The sequence below is a fragment of the Cebus imitator genome, unplaced genomic scaffold (assembly GCF_001604975.1).
Source record: "Cebus imitator isolate Cc_AM_T3 unplaced genomic scaffold, Cebus_imitator-1.0 Scaffold225, whole genome shotgun sequence".
Lineage (NCBI taxonomy): Eukaryota > Metazoa > Chordata > Mammalia > Primates > Cebidae > Cebus > Cebus imitator.
In genome coordinates this window covers 1,507,348-1,533,414 of record NW_016107540.1, presented here as the reverse complement: position 1 = coordinate 1,533,414, position 26,067 = coordinate 1,507,348, and the positions used below count along the sequence as shown (strand labels likewise).

General features: G+C 40.6%; 1 protein-coding gene across 1 annotated transcript; it reads left to right on the top strand.

Annotated features, from left to right (window-relative positions):
* Positions 1-2,807: 2,807 nt before the first annotated feature.
* POM121L12 (POM121 transmembrane nucleoporin like 12) lies at positions 2,808-24,723 on the top strand. Its single transcript, XM_037727267.1, has 2 exons — positions 2,808-3,259; positions 23,682-24,723. The coding sequence occupies exons 1-2, from the start codon at positions 2,808-2,810 to the stop codon at positions 24,721-24,723; spliced, it is 1,494 nt and encodes a 497-aa protein (XP_037583195.1).
* Positions 24,724-26,067: the final 1,344 nt, after the last annotated feature.

Genomic DNA, 26,067 nt, shown 5'->3' with positions numbered 1-26,067 from the left:
AAAAAAAAAAAAAAAAAAAAAAAAAAAAAAAAAAAAAAAGCAGTTTTAAAACATTTTTGGAACACATGAAACTAGATTAGGTGATGTAATTAATGCTAACATAGGTGTAAAAGCCATCATGTGGCTAAGCAGGAGGGGATCCTTGTTCTTAACAGCTTTTTGAGAGTTATTTCTGAACAACTTTGGCAAAAATAATTCTTTCTATCTATCTATCTTCTCAGAGAGAAAATATAGCAAAATATTACCTATTGGTAATTTAGGAGAATTGAGCTTTTCTCCGACTTTTCTAAAAACCATGTTTTAAGAACTTTGATATGAAAAGTGTAATTATATATATAATGTTTATTATACATATCAATTTATGTATATAAGGTCTGTACATAAAAATCACATTTACATCCACATAGAAGTATAAAACAATAGAAAACAATATCTTAAATGCTATCATTTATAATAGTTTCAGAAAGATCTTTCAATGAATATATATCAAAAACATGCATAATATTCCACACAAAAAGCTATAAAAATATATTGATAGAAACTAAATTAAACCTGATATAGATATCAAGTTTCATTGATTGAAAGGTTCAGTATTACACACCAAATCAAAGCAGACGTATAGATGGAAATTAAACATATAAAAAGCTGTTTCACATCACATCATATGGCATCAGGGATGTGGAACTTAAAGTCAAAATGAGATGGCACTACGCACCATTAGAAAGGCCAAAATCCAATGCATTGAACTCACCAAGTTCGATAAGGATGTGGAGCAACAGGAACTTTCCTTCATTGCAGGTGGGAATGCAAAATGGCATGACCTCTTTAGAAGAATATTTGGAAATTTCTTACAAAACTATTGTTAACAAAAGACCATGGGGTTTGCAGAGGAAAAATAAAGAAGTGCTTATTTACTGAAAATAAAAATAATAAAAATAATAAATCTGCTGATCAGAGAGACGCAGTCTCCAAAGTAAAAGCAAAGTGCACTCTGGAGAATAAAGAGGGCGTCTGACTTAAATAGGGAAAGTTTCTGCCCCAGCTCTCAATCAGGTCTGTATATGCAAATCAATAATTCAAATTCATTCAGTCTTGATTGGTTAAAAACAGCTGTGTCCCGATGGTATTTGTCAAGCCCAAACCAGAAGTCTGTTGGATACCTTTCAGGAGGCTGGTGGAAGGAGTTTTCTGCTGTGGTATCTCGCCACAGACACAGTGTTACAGGAACTGTTTTAGCTCGGAGGTGCAAATAGGATATTCCTCTGGAGCTGCTTGGTCCTGGGGAAAATGGAAAAACTTAATCCAGTGGCCAGAGTGCTCACTCACTTTGGTCAGTGTGTTCATTTTACTTCACAGTATCATGCAGTCCAGCAATCACACTCCTTGGTATCTACCCAAAAAAGTTAAAAACATTTATCTACACATAAACCTACACAAGATGTTTACAGCAGTTTTATTCATAACTGCCAAATGCTGGAAGCAATCAAGACGTCCTTCCGTAGACAAATGGATAAATAAACTGCAGTACATTCAAATGATAAAATGTTCCTCAGCATTTTAAAATAAGTAAGCTATGAAGCCATAAAAAGACATGGGGGAAACTCAACTCCAAGCTATTAAGTTAAAGAAGCCAATCTGAAAAGATACATACTTTATAATTCCAACTCGATGACATTCTGGAAAAGGGAGAACCATGGAGACAGTAAAACAATCAGTTCTTGCCAGGAGTCAAAGGAAGGGAGAGATGAGTAAGTGAAACAGAAGCTTTTCAGGGCAGTGAAGCTACTCTGTGCAATATCTTCATTGGTGGATATACATCATTGTAAGTTTGTCCAAACGTACAGAATTACAAGAGTGAAGCCCACGTAAACCATGAACTCTGCATCATAATGATATGTCAGTGTGGTGTGTGGTTTCACATCAGTTGCGACAAATGTATCACTCTGCTGGGGGATGTTGACAATGTGCAATGTGTGCATACGTGGGTCGGGGGTTTATGGACAATTCTGTAAATTTTCTCAATTTTGCTGTAAACCGAAAACTGCTCTTAAAAGTAAAGTATATTAAACTCAATATTATAAAGATGTTTGTTCTCCTGAAATTGATTTGTATATACAATGTCATTCTAAGAAAATTCCAGATACTCTTTTTGTATGTGTGGAACCTGCAAACTGATTCTAAAATCTATCTGGAAATCTAAAAGACTAAGAATAGTTAAGACTTGCATGAAGAATAAAGACAGAAGACTTAATCACTTGACAGTAAAACTTATTGTAAGCTATGATCACTTAGTGTGCTGTTGATTCAAAAATAAACCAATAAAACCAAAGAAAAGTCCAGAAATAAACACCTCCAATTAAGTATTCCATTTAGGACAAGTGTGGAAGCGTGGACCAGGGGTAACCAATGTTCTTTTAGATAAATTATGTTGGGTTTGGTCACAACAGAATTATGCTGAGTGGCTGCAGGAGCTCAAAGAGAAAGGTCCCAGGCCACTCCGGCGACCCCAGGCCCTCCTCGGACCTGGCCTCCAAGTTGAGGGAGGCTCAGTGTGGTCAGTACTGCAACACCCTGGCGGAGACAGGGCATGCTCAGACATCTGCAGAAGAGCGTGGGGGAGGAGCAGCAGGTGTCCAGGGCCAAGGTGGGCGCCGCAGAGGAGGGGCTCCAGAAGTCCTGGTCACGGTGAAACATCTCCAAGAGATTGCAGAGAAGCTAGGAGAACTTGAAAGTTCAGACCAGGCGAGAAAGCACACGTCACATTTGGAGGCGCAGCTGGAGAAACACGTGGCAGCCGCCAGCGCCTAATGCCAGAGCTACCCGGAGGAGGCGGTGGGGTTGAGGCAACTTCTGCTAGAAATTCAATCTTAGTGGATGCCACCAAGAGCGAAGCCCAGAAGCAGAGGGACGAGCTCGCGCCAGCCAGGCAGGGGTTGAGTGACATGAAGAGCCACGTGGACGATGGTGACATGGCTGGGGCCCCAGCTACCTCCCCGGACCCCGTTCGGCTGAAGGCGCAGCTGGGGCGGACACCACCATCCTGGAGGCCGAGCAGACGCAGAGGCAGCAGCTCGGGCGGAGCTGGAGGAGGCTCAGACCTGGGTGAGGAGCTGGAGAAGGTCCGCGCAGCCGCCCCTGGAGTCAGAAACCCGGGGGGCTGTGCAGCGGCAGGAGAGACTGGAAAAGGAGGACGCGCCGCCACCGGGCTGCAGGCGCTTCTGCAGAGGGGCCGGGGCAGCTGGCAGGGGAGGAGGGCACAGTGAGGAGGCTGCAGGAGCGGCTGGGGAAGGCAGGCGGCGGCAGCCGCTCAGGAGGGCACGGCTGAGTCTGCTCTGCGGAAGCAGGAGTGCCCACTGGACGCGCACATGTGTGCGGGAGTGCCCACTGGACGCGCACATTCGTGGAGTGCCCACTGGACGCGCACATGCGTGCGGGAGTGCCGTTGTAATAGTCCCAAGCTGAAAATAATCTAAAAGCCATCACCAATAAAACGTATCAATAAGTCATGGCATATTCATTCAACAAAATGGTATGCAGTATTTAAAATGAACAGATTACTGCTATATGAAATGATAGAAATGATAGGTAGAAAAATAATATTAAGCAAAATAAAGTGGACAGAAATGAGTACACGGTGTATGATTTTATTTATGTAAAAAATCCAAAAGAACGATTATTACTGTGTTAGAACTCATAACGATGCTCACATTGTGGAGGGGTCAGGGTATTGATCATGATGGTGAATCTGCAGAAGAGCTGGTATGTTTTATTTCTGTCCTAGGATAATAATCACATGTTGTTTTCGCTTTGTAATCATTTGCCTGTGTTCAACACGTGCATTGTCCTTTATGCACATTTTAGTGGAGGATGAGAGGTCATTTCAAAAAATGCTTTGCTACTGCCTGAAATCTCATGCTACGTGTTAATAACTCAGAACATGCCAACATACACCCAGCAACTCTATGAGCTTTCCCAGTGTTTATTTACCACAAGCACACAGTGGTACAAATTTCTAATAAAAATCTGTCTTGATCATTTTTATTATAATAATTTATGTTTTGTAATGAAATCTGCATGCTTCTGAGGGAATGTGTTCTCTTTCCCGGTCCACAAGGCGGAGTAGTTTTAAGGGTAAGAATTTCCCAGTGCCATGTCCCTCTCCCATCTCTCTCCATCGGGGGTTTATGTTTGAATTTTGCGGACACGGGAAGCAACTAAAAGTCAAATCAGAAAGGAAGTTCTAAGGAACTCCTTTCCTTGGCCCAGGGTCTTGGGGAAGGTGGGAATTCTCCCAGGATAAATTCCCCTGCTCCTTCACCCACACCGGATCTCCAGCTCTCTGAAGTCCCCTCCCACATGGTGGGAGCTCCCTTTCCCCTCTGGAATCCCCTTCCACACTCTTCATGGAAGTCTTTGTCTTCTCTTTTCTCTACCTAAATAAAATCACCTTTCTGCAACATTTCTTTGGGTCCAATATTTACTTTTACAAGCATATGGCACACCTGCAGTGGTCCCATCGCTTATTCTTTAAGAGATTGGAGGCCAAGAACCCACAGCATTCTCACGGAGACCTGTGCCTCATCAGCACCCAAGAAAAAACCCATTACACTTTGATTATTTGATATCTGGGAGTTTCGACAAACAGCCAATGTTGAAAGTGAGGAAGCTGCTTCCAAAATGATGAAACGATGTCAAGATACATGATTTAAAGGCTTTGAGACACTTTAATCATGTTATCAATACACAAGGTGTTCAGGCTAGGTCCCACTGCTTGCCACACAGAGAGATAATTACTGAAAAGCCGAGTAGTGCCAAAAAGAAGGCTTTAATTGGGTCCCCCTAACCACCTAAAGCTAGAGTTTTATGTGTCAGGCAAGAAATGTAACAATGTGTAGGAAAACAGAAACTCGGGAGGGACAAGGAAGCAGTCATGTGAGTGAGGACTCTGGCATATGGGGTGGTGATCTGTTTCCATTATTTGATACTTTTTGTGAGCGGCCTGAAGGTCATTTCCTGAGGAAGGCACTCAGATAAAACAAATGTAAGTTTCAAGCTTTAACAGCAGAATAGCAGAAGGATCTGTGTGCAGGATGTGCAGGTTTGTTACATAAGTAAACATGTGCCATGGTGTTCACGGCAGTGGTGACCCATCTGGACCTCCTGACCCATCTGGACCATTTCCACATTAGACAGAAACAGGGATGAAACATGCCCACAACACTTGCCACATTGTGTGTGACAAGAAGAGAAGAGTTACAGCCCTTTGGGGAGCCCAGACCTAGGGGCTCTCTGAGCCAGGGCCATTACACTCTCTGTGAGGTTCTGCAATTCCTGATGTCTCCAAGCTTCTGGGTGCCACCACATTGTCCTCACCCAGATGTGGGTGCCCACAGCAGATGCTACTGGGAGTGCATCTGGTCCACTCACAGCCTTCCGTGGAGCCAGCACCTGGCAGGCAGTTCCAGGTGCTGCAACGAACATACATGTGCATGTATCTTTAGGATAGAACGATTTATATTCCTTTGCGTTTATACCCAGTGATGAGATTGCTGGGTCAAATGGTATTTCTGATTCTAGATCTTTGAGGAATCGCCACACTGTCTTCCACAATGGCTGAATTAATTTACATTCCCACCAACAGTGTAAAAACATTCATCTGTTGTTTCTTGTCTTTTTAGTAATCTCCATTCTAAAAATTCAAATGTGATTTGCATTTCCCTAATGATCAGTGATGCTGAGCTTTTTTATGTTTGTTGGACACATACATGTCTTCTTTTGAGAAGTGTTTGTTCACGTCCTTTGCCCGCTTTTTAATGGGGTTATTTGTTTTTTGCTCATAAATATGTTTAAGTTTCTTGTGGATTTTTGACATTGGACATTTGTGTCAGATTGCAAACATTTTCTCACATTCTGTAGGTTGCCTGTTCACTCTGATTATATATATATATATATAAAATCATATATATATATGATTATATATATATGATTTTTATATATAATATAAAATATATATATATTTTATATATATAAATATATATATATATTTTTGCTGTGCAAAAGATCTTTAGCTTAATTAGATTCTTTTTGTTAACTTTTACTTTTGTTGCAATTGCTTTTGACACTTTTCATCATGAAATCTTTACCCATGACTATGTCCTGAGAGGTATTGCCCAGATATTTTATAGGGCTTTTGTAGTTTTGGGTTTTACATTTAAACCTTTAACCCATCTTGAGTTAATTTTTATGTAAGGTGTAAGAAGGTGATCCGGTTTTAATTTTCTGCATATGGCTAGCTGGTTTTCCCAGCACCATTTATTAGTAGGAAATCCTTTCCCCTTCGCTTGTTTTTTGTCAGGTTTGTTGAAGGTCAGATGGCTGTACATGCGTGGTCTTATTTCTGAGTTTCTATTCTGTTCCCTTGGTCTATGTGTCTGTTGCTGTACCATGCTATTTTGGTTACCGTAACCTCATACTACACAGTCAGGCAGTGTGATATCGCTTACATTTTATGAGGAATGTTATACTTCCAATTATGTGATCAATTTTAGAGTAAATGTCATGTGGCAATCAGAAGAATATATATTCTGTTGTTGGGTGGAGAATTCTGCAGATACCTATCATGTCCGCTTGATCCAGAGCTGAGTTCAAATCCTGAATACCTTTGTTAATTTTCTATCTCAGTGATCTGTCTAATATTGAGAGTGGGTTGTTAAAATCTCCCACTATTATTGTGTGGGGGTCTATGTCTTTTTACAGGTCTCTAAGAACTTTTTTTATGAATCTGGGTGTTCCTGTGTTGGGTGCAAATATATTTAGGATAGTTAGTTCTTCCTGTTGAATTGAACCCCTTGCCATTATATAGCCCTTTTTGTCTTTTTTTTTTTCTTATGTTTGTTGGTTTAAAGTCTGTTTTGTCATAAATTAGGATTGCAACCCCTGCATTTTTCTGCTTTCCATTTGCTTGGTAAAGTTTCCTCTATCATTTTATTTTCAGTCTGTCTGTGTTTGCACATGAGATGGGTCTTTCGATTACAACACACTGATGGGTCTTGAGTCTTTATCCAGCTTGCTGTTCTGTGTATTTTAATTGGGGCATTTAGCCCATTAACATTTACGGTTAATATGGCCATGTGTGAATTTGATCTTGTCATCATGATGCTACTGGTTATTTTGCAGACTTGTTGATGTAGTTGATTCATAGCATTGTTGGTCTGTGTACTTCAGTGTGTTTTTGAAGTGGCTGGTAAGGGTTTTTCCTTTCCGTATTTAGTAATTCTTTCAGGAACTTTGCAAGGAAGGCCTGGTGGTGACAAATTCTGTCTGCATTTGCTTGTCTTAAAAGGACTTTATCCTTCACGTATGATGCTTAGCTTGGCTGGATATTGAATTCTTAATTGGAAATTCTTATCTTTAAGAATGTTGAATATTGGCCCCAATCTCTTTGGGCTTCTAGGATTTCTGCTGAGAGGTCTGTTATTAATCTGATGGGCTTTCCTTTGTAGCAGACCTGGCATTTTTCTCTGGCTGCCCTTAACCTTATTTCCTTTTTACCTTGGAGAACCTGATGATTATGTGTCATGGGGTTGATCTTCCTTCTAATGGACTATCTCATTGAGATTCTATGGAGTTCCTGAATTTGAATGTTTGCCTGTCTTGTTAGGTTGAAAAAGTTCTCCTGAAGTGTGTTAACCAACTTGGTTCCATTCTAACCATCTCTTTTAGGTACTCCAATCAGTCACAGGTTCAGTTTTTTTACGTGATCCCATAGGTCTCAGAGGTTTTGTTTCTTTTCTTTTCTTTTCTTCTTCTTTTTTTAAATATAATCTTGTCTGCCTGTCTTATTTCAGCACGATAATCTTCAAGCTCTGACATTCTTTCCTCTGCTTGGTCTGTCCAGCTGTTGTTACTTGTGGTTGCGTTGTGAAATTTGTGTGTTGTGTTTTTTGGCTGCATCAGGTCATTTATGTTTTTCTCTAAGCTGGTTATTCTGGTTACCAGTTTATTGTTTTATCATGGTTCTTAACTTCTTTGCATGGGGTTAGAACATGCTGCTTTAGTTCAGAGAAGGTGTTAATACCCACCTTCGAAGCCTACTTTTGTCAGTTCATCCATCTCAGCCTCAGTTTAGTTCTTTTCCCTTGCTGGAGGGGTGCTGAAATAATGTGAAGGAGAAGAGGCATTCTCAGTTTTTGAGTTTTCAGCATTTTTGTGTTGATTCCTTCTCATCATTGTGGTTTGTCGACCTTTAATATTTGAGACTGTGACCTTTGGATGGAGTTTTTGTGGGGTCTTTTTTGTTGATGCTGCTGCTGTTGCTTTCTGTTTGTTTTTTTCTTTTAACAGTCAGGCCCCTCTTCTGTCGGGTTGCTCTGGTTTGCTGTGAATCCACTTCACACTCTGTTCCACTGGGTCTCTGCAACACCTGGAGATATCACCAGTGGAGGCTGCAGAACAGCAAAGATGGCTGCCTGCTCTTTCCTGCTGAAGCCCCTTCCCAGAGGAGCCCTGACCTGATGTCAGCTTCAACTCTCCTGTATGATGTGTCTGGCAATCCCTGCTTGGAGGTCTTACCCGGTCAGGAGGCAAGGGATCAGGGCCCTGCTTAAGGAAGCAGTCTGGCTGCCCCTTGGCAGGGCAGGTGTGCTGCACTGCAGGGTGGGGGAGTCCCCCTCACCCAGACTGCCCAGACACTTGAGAGCCAGCAGACAGGGAAGACTAAGTCCACTGATCCACAGGGACCGCAGCTGCTCCTCCCTCCAGGGCCTCATCTTAGGGATATCAGAGTTCTGTTTGTAAACCCCTGGCTGGAGTTGATAAAATTCTCTTGGAAAGACCCCACCCATTGAGGAGGGGTGGATCTGGGTATTACCTGATGAAGCAGTCTGGCCATGATCTGCCACAGCCACTGTGCTGCTCTGTGGGGAATTCCTCATGGGCCCTATAATTTAAAAAATGAACAAAACATGGACCCTGAGCATGCTAGCCAGTGAAAAAGAAAAAAAAAAAAAAAAAAAAAAAAATAAGATCCAGTAGGAGAAGAAGCGTGTTGGAGCATCAGCTCTGGTTCTCAGGCCACGGCTATGAGAGCAGAACTCACAGGGAACTTTGGGTAACTAATAGAGAAAAAAATTAAAACAAATAAAGTAACTTTTAAAGAATTCAGGAAAGAAGCACATGATTTTTTTTTCCTGAAATTTACTTAGAATTATTTTTCAAAATATATCTATATCAATTTTAACCCTATTAGTTTTCTTGGAACTAACCAATTAGTGGTAATTTACTCCTGCTGAATGTGTGCCTGTGTGTATGGGGTGGTGGGAAGCAGGGAACATGGAGGAGTTGAAAATTTCCTCTATATAGAAAGTAACCAGATGTAATCTAGTTGAAACTGGAAGAATTGCTGTTTAGTAAGCAAAAATGTCTCCACATAAGGTAAATAACCCAAACCAGTTGGGAAATAGAACCAGTTCATGTTTGTTCTAATCTGTTCTGAGAAAGATTCCATTAAGTGGCTGAAAATTTAGGATGAGATTTATTTCTCAGAGAAAATAGAGAATAAGGACATTGGGAGCCAGGGCCTGAGGAAAGCAAATATATGTTCCAGTATCACAAGCTAGGAGACCCCATGCTTTCAACATGATTTGTCTCTTGTTCAGAAATGGTATAGGAACTGGAGCTGCTTTTTGTTTTTTGTCCTTTTTTTTTTTTTTTTTTTTTTTTTTTTTTTTTTTTTACTTAATGCTTTCTGTGTATATTTAATATTTTCCTTATTTCGTATTTTAATCATCAAAGACCTCTTGTGCTCTGCATCCCTGATCATTAAATATGTTTACTGATATATTATTTTCTCAGAATTTCATTAATCTGTCGCTGACTCAGTTCATTAATGAAGATGTAAAATGAGATTTGAATATATGCTGTTTCTGTCAGAGCCCTGTGTAGAGCAAAGTGTGATGACTTGGTAATAACATTTAATTTTTTGCCCCTATTAGAGTTTGTGTATCTAAATCAATTTAAATTAATGTCATAATATTAATATTTCATGAAATAATGTATTAAACTCTGTACTCAGATGCCTAAATACTGCAACTCTTGCTGTTGAATCATGCATTAATTTGGCAATTCCACTTCCAAATATCAATTTGCAAATGGCAGTATTTCCTTAAGAATAGATCGTGGATAAGTTCTTTGATCTTTACTGGTTTTGAATATAATGTAAATTCCATGCATTCCAGTCAGTAGGTGGACCTCTACGAAAGGTCTCAGAAGCAGATCACTAAACCCAATGCCCTTCTCAGATTTTTCTTAGACAGCCTTCTGTGCCAATCAGAACACAGCCTATTTCCTGGCTTGTATTTTATTATCAGTGACCTTTTCCTTGTTTCACCCAGGAAGCTTAAAATTTCACTTAAAAAGATTGATACCATTGTCTTTATCATTGCTATGTCGTTGGCTATTTTTTTTAAGGAATCATATCATAGCTTCTGTATAGCTTAAGAAACTTCATTTTATTAAAATAAAACTTGCATTTGGCATTTGCAATTTAACAAGTGCTTTCTCTTGAATGTTTCAAGAGTGAGCATCACAGTGATGTGCAAACTGTGGAAACTTTAATGCTGATACCCTTTAAGATTGGTGATATTCCCACTGAATTATAAAATATAAATTTAAAAACATGAATCTTACAGCATGAAATAATGACAGGGATAACATTTGACTCTGAAATCTCTGACCATGTCCCAGAATTCTTTCATCCTTGGAACACTGAATCAAATTCCAAACATCTTGGTCTCATGGCTGACATAAACACATACCTGAAGCAAAACTTAATCCCTCCTTGACACGTGCAGCTTTCATGTTTTCTATGTTTGCTATTTAAGTAAAAAAAACATAACGTATCCAACTGACCCAAGCCAAGAATGTAAGCACTCTTTGACTGTTTCATCTCTTATCTCTTCCTCCATCCTATGAAATGTACTGTAAGGTTAAGCTTATCTCTTTTTTTTCTTCTTTCCAATTTTTATTTTACGTTCAAGGTATACATGTGAAAGTTAATGACATGGGTAGGCCAGGCGTAGTGGCTCACACCTGTAATCCCAGCACTTTGGGAGGCTAAAGCAGGAGGATCATGAGTTTGAGACCAGCCTGGCCAACGTGGTGAAACTTTATATCTACTGAAAATACCAAAATTAGCCAGGCGCAGTGGAGGGTGCCTATAATCCCAGCTACTCGGGAGGCTGAAGTAGGAGAATCACTTGAACCTGAGAGGTAGAGGTTGCAGTGAGCCAACATGGCACCATTGCACTCCAGCTTGGGTGACAGAGCGAGATTTCATCTCAACAAAAAAAAAAAAAAAAAAGAAGGAAAGTTAATGACATGGGTAAATGGTGTGTGGCAGGGCTTAGCTTATCTCTTAAGCCTAGTCACTTAACACTATCCCCACCATTATCTGCACAGTTTATTTGGTTGTGTCAGTGAAGTTCTCCGAAGAAACAGTACCAATAGTATGTGTAAATGTATAGAAATAAATTTACAGAATTGGTTCATGTGATAATGGAGGCTGGCAAGTCCAGAATCTTCAGGATGGGATGGCAGGCTGGAGGCTGAGAAAGAGCCCATGTTGCAGCTCAAAGCCAAAGGCAGTCTGATGGCAGCGATTCCTTTTCTGGATTATGTCAATCTTTTGTTCTATGCAGGCCTTTACCTGATTGGTTAAGGCCCACCCATATTGTAGAGGGCAATTTGCTTTAGTCAAAGTCCATCAATTTAAATGTTAATCTCATCGAAAAGCAACTTCAGAGAAACATCCAGAAGAATCTTTGACCACATAGCTGGGCATTCTGTCCCAGCCAAGTCGACACATAAAATTGTCACATTGGTCATGATCTCATTGGAATAGTCGCATTTCAATAATTCAAATACTCACTAAATATTCTCTCCCCTCTCTTTATATGAAATTTTGGTGATAATTCAAAACCACCTTAATTGTCATTTCCTTGAAGAAATCTCTGAACCACTTAGAGGCGATATTACCTCAAGTGTTTCCACAGCAATTTAATTGTTGTCTTTGAAGTCATCAATTTTTCTCCTATGTAATTTCTAATTTCCTTGTCTTGCTCTCTCATGATAACTAATACCCAGGAAGGCAGTGTGTTCTCTAATGGATCGTCACAGACATTGCCAATTACTAAGCTTGGATCACAATTTGCATTTGTTCATAAAATTCATTTTTGAATGAGAGATGAATGACATTCTAAATAATAGTGGGGTTAGAGTTCAAGCATAGTACTTAGGACTCTAAAATTAGTGATGTTTACAAATATATCATATTTCCTCTATTTTGTTCTATAGAAAAAATGAATTAAGGCTATCTAGAGTAGAGGTATACTGTATATATTTGAAAACAGGATATATTTTATGAGCCAGAGTACTATTAAAACACATATGACCATCTGAAAAAAGTATACCTCTGATCAGATGCAGCTCGCATTGTCACACTATAAAGAGTGGATGGGCATTTTGAACTATTTTCTATTGGCTGTCTGATAAGACTTTTAAATTCATCATGTGTCTCATGTCAGAAAATGTGATCTTAGCCAATTTTAGCTTCATTTTTTTTTCTCCAGTCATTTCTGATTTAAACTCAGGCAGCCATTTTATCTAGCATGGCCCTCACCCTCCCAAGCCACCATATATATTCTTAGATATTGGATAAAATCATGCTATTGTGAGACAAATTAGGTTTCTAGTTCTAGACGATTGTTGACTCTTGTCCAATGAGATTCAACTAATTCCATCCGACAGCTGGTCCCGAGCAAGTCTGCCCACTGTCACTCACTCAGCTCTTAATATCATCATGGCTTCTGGATCATCATTCTTGGTCACATTTTTCTCTGTATTTTGCTCATCCCAACCAGTTTTTATTGGACCACAGGTCCCCACTCACTAATACAATGTATCTAACTTGTTATACAAAGTGAAAATTTTAAAAATCAGTGACTAAACGCAAATTTAGTACAAAAAATCAATTAATTCAGTGTAGTCAGCAATCTGCTGCCTGTTTTCGTGAATAAGAGAATGAAAAGGCAAGTCACAGAATGGAAGAAAATCTGTGTAAATAAAACATATACAAAGAACACTTATAGTTCAAACAACCAAATTTAAAGTTGACCAGAAGTTCTGAGCACATACTAAAGAAGATAAACAGATCAAAGGTACACAGGTCACAAATAAGCACATGAAAGGACAAAATCCAAAACACGAATACCACCAAATATTGGTGAGGATGCTGCGCAGCAGGATCCCTCATCATGGCTGCAGGAAGGCAAATGATGCAGGTCCTTTAGAGACGGTCTTACCAGCCAGCAACCACACTCAGGTATTTGTATTAATGAGTTGAAAAAAATGTGGTGTCCATGCAAAAACCGGTAAATAAATGTTTATAGCAGCTTTTTTCATAATTGTCCAAAATTGGAAGCAATGACGGTATCCTTCAATAGGTGAGTGAGTAGGCAAACTGTGGTGCACCCGTACAATGTAATATTATTCAGTGTTAAAAAGAAATGAGCAATTAAGCCATGGAAAACCTGGAGGAACCCCAAATGCATATTGGTAGGTGAAGGAAGCCAGTTTGAAAAGGCTACATTCTGTTTGATTTCAACTATATAACACGTAAAAAAGCCAAACTATAGAGAGTAAAAAGATTAGTGGTTGCCAGGGTCTGGGGGCAGAGAGAGATGAAGAATACGAGGATCACAGGGAGATTTTAGGGCAGTGGAACTACCTGTATGATATTGAAATGGTTGATATACCACACTGCATATTTGACAAAACCCATCCTTGTACAACAGGAAGCATGAACCCTGGTGAATACTATGAGCATCAGTTAATAATGTATCAGTATTGGTTCATCAGTTGTCACACATGTCCCACACTAACGCAAGATGTTAATAAGCAGAGAAATTGCATATGGAGAGAGTGCATACGGGAACTCTGCCCAACATTACTTTAGACCTAAATACATTTAAAACAAGAAGATCTTTGGTTAGAGAGCATTTGAATGGCGCTATCAGCAATCTTTATTTGATGGGTATCACATTTTTTCATGCAAATAAACAATGTTTATCAAAAACTCACCACACAGAAACTACAGATTAAGTTCTCAAGAAAAAAGGCAACAAAATCTTACAATGGTTTTGCCAGTAATGCAATAAAATTAGAACTCAATAAAAACGAGACAGTTAAAATAAAATGAAAAACTACACATTTTTGAAAGTTTAAGCCTTTTTTTTTTTTTTTTAAATAACAGGGTCTGACTCTATCACCTCGGTTGTAGTACAGTGGCAGGATCATAACTCACCGCAGCCTCAAAATCCCAGGCTCAAGGAATCCTTCTGCCTCAGCCTCCTACGTAGCTGGGATTACAGGCACACGCCACTGCACCCGGCTAATTTTTGGAATTTTAGTTTTTGTAGACAAAGCGGTCTTGCTTTGTGGCTCAGGCTAAGCCAGTAATTCTTAAGAGAACAAAAAATGTGACTGACCCTGAGAAAAAAAAATGTGTATTACAGTATATTTTTAACATGCAAATATAGACATGTATAAAAAATTATAGATTAAAATGTTTGTACCATCAAAGGATAAGAAGATTGGTTCACAATTCAACCTAAAAAGTCAGAAAAGCAATTAAGCAAACATAAATTTAGAGAAAACAAAAATGCCAAAACATGTAAAATATAAAATAAAAGATCAACGTCAAATGCAAAGCTTTAGATAACATTTTAAAAATAATATTTTTCAACATTATAAATAGACAAACCTTAAATGATTATATAGAGAATGAAAAAGATGTCTAGAAACAGTAGTCTAGAAAAGGTATACATTATTAAAGCTTATTCATGAGGAATAAAAAATGTGACTTAGTCTCTATATATTTTTAAAATTGGATTCAAATTTCCATATATGCAATGTTCCATAAAATGGAGAAAGTCTGAAAGCTCTCTAGCATATTTTACTGTGCTAGGGTAATTTTGACACCAAATTCTCAAGGCTTCTGAGTCCATTTTGCGGTTGACTAAGGATAGTATAATGGAGGAAACCCTCAAGGATAATTCAAGAAAGAAAAACAACAAGTTGATATTTACTTATAATTAACAAGCAAATATTTCTGTTACAGTATTAATAATCCAATGAATTAATTTAAGAAATCCAAGGATCAATCTTCTTCTTCAGAAGCATGTAAAGATGATTCAGCAGGAGCATATCAGCATTAAGTATGGCCTGATGTACCGTGTTCAGAGATCAAAATTTCATTCAGTGTGTTCAATAATTTTTGAGGTAATTATTTTTAGAACAAAAGAAATCAATTTTTAAAAGTTTAATTTTAAAATGTGATTAATCAACAAATTACTGTTTAGAATATATCAATGTATACTTCTTGGTAGATTTCCATAAAATATATTTCTTGTATGATACATTTTAGTTCATTCAAAACATACTATAAGAGTTTGGTTGAAACTCAATATAATTTTTTTAATGAATGTACTTTCCAGTAATAATTCAAAGTCAAATAAATTTTATGAATATTATAATTCTAAGTTATAGCTATATTTTATCACTTTTATTTAGAATCGGGAGTCAGGCACTTTCACTACGTATCTTCCAAAATGTATAAAACGCCTCTCTTTTTTACATAAATATACAAACATATTGCTCTCTTCATTGAAAAAATAAAACAAAAGTTAACCTGAAAACATGATTCAAATAATTTATCCCCTAATCAAACTAGTATGCTAATCAAACTAGTATTCCAATTGAGCATGAAAAAGAAAACTGATTGTATGAATTTATGTGTTAAATGGAATTCTTTTTCCAAATGGATTTGTTCTGGTCAACAAAGCTTGATCAGTTTCCTAGCAAATAGCACTGACCTGAAATTGCTGAATAAATTTTTTTCTGCAAAGAATACAATATTAAGGATGTTGGCATTCAAGATGACCTGTAGTCAACTGAATCATCATAGCCAACACCTCCATGTTCAGTCACCTATTTAGTTACATTTAGACATAACCATAAACCCAGAAACTTTTGCCTATCTTTATTCCGTTGCTTGTCTTTGTCATCATTAACCTGATCATGACAAAACACAGCCTGGCCCAGATTACTGAACCTTCAAGTTTTTACATGATCTAATCTGTTAATTTCCATGATCTTTTCTGTAGAGAGTGACTTTACTGATGTAATAATTAGATGTGGTCCAGGCAGACACCATGCTGGGTCCTGAATGAGAGGATTGTTTTCAAATCAAATGAGCCATTCACGAGAATGTTTATTAAAAGCCAAAATAAGAAACATGCTTGCTTTGTGAAGGTTAATCTTTCTGTATTTTCATTATTTTTAATACATGTTAGAATAACATGTATTTTATCCCAATTTCATTTGAACCCAAGACTACCTGAAATGTCCTAAGAAAAGAAGATCTGTCTGCCAAAGAGAACACACCGTCATGCCATTACCTGTGGCGTTCATCCTTCTTAAAAACTACAAAAATACGTTTCCTACTGTGCCATCTAGTACACCAAAGAGCTTTCCCTGGAAATCACTCTTTCATTATGTCTTTGTAATTACTGTTTTCTGTCTGATAAATCTTATGCAAGCTGTGAGATGTTGAATTATGGATCTGGGATAGTTACAAGAACATAACTAGCTGCAGCTCAGTCAGCTGTGCGTGTCGATCCTTGCTTTCCAGGCAGGGCCTGTCACAGCTATCGACTCTGTCATCTGTATTCATTTTCAGTGAGTTGATCAAAATTCTAACTTACAGAACCTTGGGGTGAATTTCTCATTTAACAAGTGTTGAGCATCCATGGCAGGAAAGATACTGTATACAGCAGCACTCAAGGGACATAATCTTTGCCCTTAAAACTTTCATTTTTGGGAGGAAATAGTGCAGCATAAAATGTCACCTCTATTTTCATTCTATGGCCTGAAAATTTTGATTATAGAATTATATCTGAACAGGACTGCAGCAACCACACATTTTGTCTCGTGTGTGCGTGTGTGTGTGTGTGTGTGTGTGTGTGTGTGTGTAGCAAAATACTGAATGCATGATAGGAGCTCAATCTAGAAAGAATGCAATGACATGAAATTATTCTCTAGAACACTCACCAGAAGCACAAGTCTTTTTAAATTTTCTTACAGAAGCAGAGTTTATGAATGAAGAGTGAAAGTTGAATCATTCCACACTGCAGGAAATATTCTGTCAATAAGCATTTAACTGCCAACACATACGCCACCTACTGTGTTCAGTGCTGGCTTTATGGTCTGGTAATAGGAGCCTCACTTTGGGTCTTATTACATTTTTGAAATTTATTCACCTTATATAGTAGAAGAGCAGATCAATGTCATTTTCTTGATCAAAGGTGGGGTCTTTTTCAAAAGAAGCACAATTCTCCAAGAATCGAGTCTTAGGAAGAGGGGAGCATAGGGGAGAATGGAAGGAAGCAATTGCACGCTGGGTATATGGACTCACCAATGCTGGTTAAATGGCATGACAGAGTCTGCAGAAGGCCATGTGTACATGCCAGCCCAGAGAGCCCAGTGCCTCTCTACCAGGCTGACAATCACATCCACTGGAGAGCTCTACAGACTATTTAAATCAGAAAAGCAAGGCATGGGTGTTTGCACGTCATTCTAATATGCAATTTTATTTCTAGACCTGTGCACCCCAAACTTTAAAATGCATATGAACCACCTGTGTATCTTAGTAAAATGCAGCAGCTGATTTAATTAGTCTGGGATGGTGCCTGAGGTCCTGCATTTCTAACATGCACCCAGGTTATGATCAAAATTACTGGTACTTCATCACCTTTTGAGCTGTTAGAAATGGAGAATTTGGGGCCACGTGTCCGACCTACTGAATCAATATTGGCATCCTAACACCTCCAGTTGATTTAAGCGAACATGAAATGTTCTGAAATGGTGCTCAAAAATCTTAACTTTTTTTTCCAAATAACAGAAACAACACCAAGTATAACTTAGATGTCAAATTATATTCTGTTCCTTTAACATGTAACTTAAATTCATTCGATTCCCACAAATTTCAGATCGTAACCATAAGACAGACAATGAAACCTACAGCAGCGGTTCTCCAGGTTTGGTCCTCACGTAGGCACCATGGCATTACCTGGTAAGATATTAGAAATGAAGGTTGTTGGGACCTACCCAGACCTCATAGGCCTGGGTCTGAATGGTCTGTTCAGAAATTCTTCCAGGTGACTGTGGTGTCACATATTGCAAGTTTGAGGATTACTGGCCTATAAAATTATTGTAATACTGTAACCAATTACAATATAGAAGCTAAAATATTTTTAAAGGAAACATAAACTGAACTCCATATTAACTATAATATTCTTAAAATGGAATGTGAGAAATTTAAGGAAATAGTATATTGATAGCAGTTTTGGAAAATGACGTGGGATCATCAGTGGATCAGATACTTTATGGAATTCCCAGATGAGAGAAAAAGAAGAGGATGAATCCTTACCAATGTGCACTCATGAACGTGCATATAGGAAAACGCACAGGAGTCAACATCAAAATAAAATCCAGAAAAATATCAGAGTGAACAAATAAAGAGTCATGGGGTATTCTATGACAAACTTTAGAACAATAAGCATCTTTATTCCTCGCTGCAGAACCAGTTGAAATATTCCTCCCAGACCCCTTAAAATAAAGAGAGGAGTTGGGATAGATGCAGATTTCTGAAGTTTATTGTCTAAACAGTGAATGGCCTATGAGGACGAAGTGGGGACACACACACACACACACACACACACACACCACATGCACACACACAGCACACTCATAAACATAATTTTATTACGTTTTTAAGGAACCCACAAGTCATAGTCATAATGTACGCCTGCTTTGGTTCTCAGGCAAACATACTTTTTCTTTCATTTTGATAAATATCATAAATGAGCTCAGAAAAATCTCAGTATCTGTACTGCTTACCTAGAACTGACTTCATAGCTTCCAAGGTAAGCCGTCCCAAGTAAGTCATTATCTATCTGTCTATCTGTCTATCTCATGACCAAAAATTTTAAATTGGATTTTATCAAAATTAAAAAAAAAATTTTACTTTAAAGAAAATAAGACAATCCGCAGAACAGGAGAGAGTATTTGCAATCTCATGTATCTCATAAGAAACTTGTAAGCAGAATATTGAATGAACATTTAAATCTCAATAAAAATACAAATAACCCCATTAAAAAATGAATAAAAAATCTGACTAGACATTTCTCCAAGGAAGGGATACCAATATCCGATAAACACATGAAAATATGTTCCACCCCATTAGCCATTAGCAAAATGCAAATCAAAACCACAATGAGATGCCACTTCACACAAACTAGAATTGCTAGAATCAAAGAGCCAGATAATAATCAGCATTGGTGAGAATGTGGAGAAAGCAGAACTCTCATACATGTTGGTGGGAATGTAAAATCATATGCCCAGTATGGGAAAAGTTCTGGCAGTTTCTTAAATGATTAAGTATAGTTATCAAATGACTCAGAAGTTTTACTACTGTGTATAATTCAAACATAAAATATTTATCTACAAAAAATTTCATCCATGAATATTTAGAATGTCATTATTCATAATATTTAGAATGTCATTATTCATTTTTGTGCATCAGTGGACAAAAGAATAAACAAAATATGGTATAAACATGAATTGAAACATATTTTGCACATTAAAAGGAATGAAGTACCTGCTACCATACAGATAACCTTAAAATTACTGTATTAAATGAAAGAAGCCAGTCACAACATAATGCATGTTATATAATTCCATTTATATAAAAGTGCACAATACAGAAATCTGGAGACAGGAAGTAGATTAGTGATTCCTGGGGCTGAGAATGGGGTGGAGAGGTACTGTGTGATAGCCATAGGGCTCAGGGTTTCTTTTTGAAATGAAGAGATACTGCGATTTACCTGGCTGATGGCTGACCATATATGTGAATATACTAAAAGGGACTGAATTGTGCACTTTAAATGAGTAAATTGTCTGGCATAAGAATTATGTCTCAATAAAGTTGTTTTTTAAATGTTTATCAAAAATAGTGCTGAGTAAAAAATGTGTCCGAAGGAAAGAAAATTATGATCAAAATGTAGCACGAAGTTATTGAACATAATGAAGCTATCAGCTCTACAAACATGAGAAAATGTAAAGACCTCAGAGCTCAGGCAAAACAGACCCACAGAGGACAGAAGGAGCTAATGCATAGGCAGCAGTGCTCAGGGAAAGAAAATCAGCTTAAAAACATGGAAAACCATGAAGCCAGATTTTTCTGGGTAATAAAACAGGATAAATGGCAGAGATGTGCTGTCTTTTCAATAAGAATTTATAGTGATTTAGCATTTTAAACTATCTGAATGGATAATTTGGCTGACAGGTAAACAATAAATAATTAGAGTGCTAAAAATAAGTTTTTAAAAACTGAGCATTTCTAGAAAATACTTGCTCAGTATTGTTCAAAAGTATCAAGATCATGGGACATATGAAAAGACTGAGCAAGTCTCACAGATTAGAAGAGACTGAAGACGATTAGCTCTTAGAAAAGAAAAGTGAGTTCAAAGAAAAACCAAAAACCAGGCCAGGCGTGGTGGCTCATGCCTATAATCCCAGCACTTTGGAAGGCCACCATGGGTACATCATGAGTTCAGGAGATTGAGACCATCCTGGCCAACAAGGTGAAACTCCACCTCTACTAAAAATACAAAAATTAGCTGGGTGTAGTGGAGTGCACCTGTAGTCCCAGCCACTCGGGAGTCAGATGCAGGAGATGGCTTGAACGTGGGAGGTGGAGGTTTCGGTGAGCCAAGATGGTGCCATTGCACTCCAGCCTGGTGACAGAGACACACTCTGTCTCAAAAAAAAAAAAAAAAAAAAAAAAAAAAAAAAGTAAGAAAGAAAGAAAAAGAAAAACCAGTGAAATCCAAATACGGACTGGAGTTTACTTAACAGATGGAAGCTAATGTTAATGCATTAGCTTTGATAAACATAACTCAGTTGTTATGTAATTTAATAACTTTAGCAGAAGGGTATGAAGAGGTGTTTCTCAATCTCTGCATGCTCACGTTTTTTGGGCCGGTCACTCTGTGTTGTGGGAGTGTGTTTTCAGCACAGTAGGCCATTTAGCAGGGCCTCAGGCTTCCACTCATTAGATGCCAGCAGTGCACCCAAGTGCCTGCGCAGCCTCAGCTGCAGACCCTCTCTAATGGCCTCAGATGGATGGGGGGAGTGAGAGGGTGCAGGTACAGCAAAGTCGTCTCTAACTGAAAACTACTGTTCTACCTCAATCTCTAATATTACCTAACCAGAAGAAAGCAGTTGTCTCTTAGTGTGTGAAAAGGAAAAGAAACAGACATGTTGAATGTCTGTGAAATAGCTATTCACCTTTGCCTGGGAAGGTATAATTAGACTTGACTACTAACTTATGGCTGCCTGCACTGCACCAGCAGGGAGACTGTGAGATTTTGAAGGGTCTTTAACCAAAAGCAAACCAAAATGACTCCCATTGGGGTGTACTTCAAATAAGACATGGAGAACGGTGTAGACATTAAGAAAACATACATTTAAAAAAATCTAGACCCCCACTGCATTAACTGTCCACTCCAATGATAATACCATCTAAAGAGGCTTTTTAGCTATAAACATTATTGTCATCCTTATCAAGAAATGTCTTATTAAGGAGAAAGTTACAGCATAGTGAATTTGTTTTCAAAATCTTATACTGGAGGATTCTTACTTAAGGAATCTGGAAGAATGAAAATGAATGAGCCAGTGAGCAGAAAGTCCTGGGGCTCTCTCCCTGCTGCTCCTCTTGGCTGACAGCGCCTTCCTTCCCTGATTATCAGCCCCTTTCTGAACTACAAAACCTTAGTAGAGATTTCTCATTAAGCATTTTTTTTTTTTTTTTTTTGAGACAGAGTCTTGTTCTGTTGCCAGGCGCCAGGCTGGAGTGCAGTGGTGCGGTCTCGGCTCACTACAACCTCCACCTCCTGGGTTCAAACAATTTTCCTGCCTCAGCCTCCCAAGTAGCTGGGACTACAGGCTCGCGCCACCACACCCAGCTAGTTTTGGTATTTTTTTAGTAGAGACAGGGTTTCACCATGTTGGCCAGGATGGTCTTGATATCTTGACCTCATGATCCGCCTGCCTCGGCTTCCCAAAGTGCTGGGATTACAGGCGTGAGCCACCGCGCCTGGCCCCATTAAGCATTTTTTTTAGTGTACTCACCATTCACTTGCTTGTCTCTCAAATCCCAAAAGAAAACCTGTTGTGGATTATTGGCTTTGGAATTTTGTCAGTGGCTACTTTTTGCTCCTATGACTGGAACCACTGAGGTGTTGCCTTCTGCAACGCTGTTGAGAGGCTTTCCAGAGCAGCTTGTCTTACACAACAACCTTGAACAGACCTCCAAATGTGATCGCTGTAATCAACTGCCCAGTAGCCTTCAAATAATGTTTTTGTAGGCAGATCTTTTCACCTGGTAGCTACAAAAGTGAATCATTCACCTCCATACACAGATATTAAAAATGGAAAAAACTGCATTAATGTCTGAAGGGAAGACAATCTATATATGAATGTATAAAAGTTTAAAATTATAGGAGTCTACACAAAATAATCATTGTCAGTTCTCAAACATAAGCTGTGGTGTACAATCACCATTTCCTTAAAAGGTAAATTGCAAGATGTGGCATTAATAGCCATTCTAGAAGAATAAAACATGTATCTTATTTACTAAAACAAAACCAGTCGTTTTTCTTGAAAGCATTTCAGTGAGTTATGTTCGTTTTTATGATAATGAAAGAGAATGCCCTTCTGTCAATAGACTATCTGCAGTTTTCTGCAGGTGTTATTATACATTATCTTTCTAAATGTCAGGTATAAAATAGAGCAACATTGCTAGTGAGGACGCAACACGGTATAGAGGCGAAGAACAGTCTGGTGGTTCTTCAAGAAGCTAAACATGGACTAACCACAGACCCAGCAATTCTACTCCCAACTACATAGGCATGGAAATATTGGTCTGCACAAAATCTTGTCCACCAATGTCTATGACAAAAGCCCAAACGTGCAAACAACACAAACGTCCATCAGCTGATGAAAGGCTAAACCAGCGTAGTATATCCATACAATGGAATCGTTTATTGGACATGAAAAGGAAGGATGTACAGGTCCCAGCAAGGAAGAATCTGGAAATCATCATGCTAAGTGATGCCACAGGAGAGCCCACAGGAGGGAAGTCTACAGAAACAGAAAGTGGATTCCTGGTTGTCGCGGCTGAGAGGACAGGTGGATAGGAAGGTGACAGCTACAGGGTACGGGCTTCTTCCTGAGGCGATGAAAATTTTTTCTGATTTGCTACGGTGATGGGCACGCATGGATGGTTGTGCTATAAAACCCACTGAATTCTGCACTTCAAGTTGGTGAATTATTTGATATATGAAGGACATCACAAGAGGGAGAGGTGGAGGGGGAGCAGGGGGGAGGAGGAGGGGGAGAAGGGTGGAGAGGGAGTAGGGGGGAGCGGGGGGAGGGGGAGAAGGGGGGAGGGCAGAGGAGGAGAGGCGATGAGACCTTGGTAGCTCCTAGGCCCCTCTCTCTAGAGACAAACTTGCTGGTATCGGAGGGAGCGAGGCTGGGGCCTCCCGTCCCCCTGCAGGCTGGGTGTCCGGGCTCGCGGCCCGCACGCGGTGCCCGAGTGGAGGGTCCCGCCCCCGCGCCCCACGTGTCTTCCAGGCGCCCAGAGGCCAACGGTCCCCAGCCGCGGGCGCTGCAGCTCCGGCCGAGTCCGCAGACCTCGGGAGCGTCCGGAGGGCGAACCCCGCGGCAAGGCCCGCCCCGGTGGCCCCCATGAGCAGCTCCCCCGGCAGGCCCCCGCCCGCGCCGTGCCCCCGGGGTCGCCGGAGCCCGCGGCCACCGCCGTCCCGGACTCCGGGCCCCGTTCAGTACGTCCAGTGGGGGCGGCCGGCACCCAGCACCCGCCTCCCCGAGCTGCGGCCCCGCCGGGACCCCGCCAAGCCCCAGCGGGGGATCCCCGAGGCCTGCAGCCGCCCGGCCGGGCCCGGGGACACTGCCCCGCGGCGAGACCCCGCCTGCGCCGGGGAGGACTGCATGAAGCGGGGGCCGTGGCGAGCCGCGAACCCAGGAGGCACCTGGAGCCCGGTGACCATCAGGACCGCCCCTCCCGAGCACCCCGAGAGCCCCTGGGGGTCCCCAGGAATGCAAGCCCGCCCCGCAGGCCACCCCGCCGCCCAGGAGCCCGCCGACCCCTGGACCCCGGAGACCCAGCTGACGGCGCTCGGCCCGGGCCGCAGGGGGAGCGCCACGATGGGCGGGCCGCTGGGGGTGCAGGCCCCAGGCAGCAAGGGCGGCAGGCGGAACCCGCAGCCCCGGCCCTCCGCCTTCAAGCCGCTGACCAAAAACGGAGCGGTTGCGTCCTTCGTGCCCAGGCCAGGGCCTCTGAAGCCCAGCCTCGGCTCCTGGAGCCTCGGTGTCTTCGACGACGCGCGGCCCTTGGTGCTGGTGCAGCCCGCCCCGTCCGCGGTGTGGGCGCTCTGGGAGGCCAGGCCGCCGGCCTGCGGCAGCTGCACCTCGGTCCCCTTCGCCCTCCAGGACGCCCAGTCCGCCGGCCCCTTCGGCCCCTGAGAATCTCGGCCCTGCCCCCTCACCTTCTGAGACTCAAGTCCCCGTATCTACTTCCACCTGCTCATCCTTGCTGTCCCCCAACATGGGACCCTGACCCCGCGTTATCAAGCATCCCGCCCCGGCCCCGTCTGCATGCCCACAATGTTCCCTTCGCACTCCCTGCCACCCCAGCAGCTGCTGATTTCAGCTTTGCCCTGCTGGCCCTCTCCGCCTTGCCCTTCTTCATGCCCTTCCTCTGAAAAGAGGCATTTCAGGAAGGCTTGCTTTTTTCTCCATGCCTTCCACTTTGGATTGTTAGATTGCCCAGGTTGTATGGTTAAATATTTGATCTTATTAAAAACATTTCTCTGCACAAAATCTACATATTTATAATAATAACAAAAGAGCTTTTTACTCTAAAACAAAGGGAAAAGTGTGTTCCAGGCAAGGGCAAGGATGTGGGGGATAATTTCCATTTAACTGAAGTCCAAATATAAGCCCAGTAGAACTGGAGACTGGTGAGAGAAGATACGAGGTTACAAAATAGACTGTGATGAATACTGCTAGACATTGGGACCAGAGAACAGCGTTTATTCTAAAACCAGGAGTGTTAAGCAGAAGACAGCCTTATGATCTCTTTGATATTTTTAAAAACACGATTTTGGCTACAACCATGGAAACAGAAAGCACCGGAGATCAGTACACTATTTCAAGCAAGCCATGAGGATGGTTTGGTCTGAGAGGCAAGTGGTGCATCTGGAAGGGTACAGGCAAGTTTGGGGTTGACCTAAAAGATAGTGTGGGACCTGCTAGTGCCCTAGGTGACAGCACTGGGAAGGGGGAAGGATCCAATAGTTTGAGCATATGGGCTCAAGAAACTGGATGATGATAGTGTCATTTATCAGGATGGGCACTACCAAGAGGAGAAACTATCTGAAGAATCAGGAGTTTTGTTCAGGGTGTGTTTGCTACAGCTACTAAAGCAATTGCTGTGCTGCTGGTCCTGTGAACGGTGCTATTGAAAAGATAATCCTGGAACTCACTGGAGGGTTTGAGGCTGGAGAAATATGTTTGGGAGTCATGAACATATAAATTCCTTATAATACCGAAATGGTCCTTAATGCCACGGGCTACATGAGATCACTTACACAGAAAATATAGACAGAATTGCAAGGGTGAAGGCTACAGTACGCCAACATTTTTAAACTTGAGAGTGGATCAAGAAGAACCCTCAAAACCAAGAGCCATGAGGTAGAAGAAAATCCAGGAGCAGCAGGGACACTGAGGATTCCAGAGCGTGGAATTTATCTACCACGGTGGCTGCCTTTGAGAAGAGATATTCCTTGCCTCATTTCAGAAAAGAAA

What these genes read in the sequence shown, in the direction of transcription:
- POM121L12 (XM_037727267.1), top strand. Translation starts at nt 2,808, where the DNA reads ATGCCAGAGCTACCCGGAGGAGGCGGTGGGGTTGAGGCAACTTCTGCT. An exon ending in TGGCAGGGGAGGAGGGCACA is followed by an intron (nt 3,260 to 23,681) that starts GTGAGGAGGCTG and finishes CCCTCTCTCTAG; the next exon opens with AGACAAACTTGCTGGTATCG.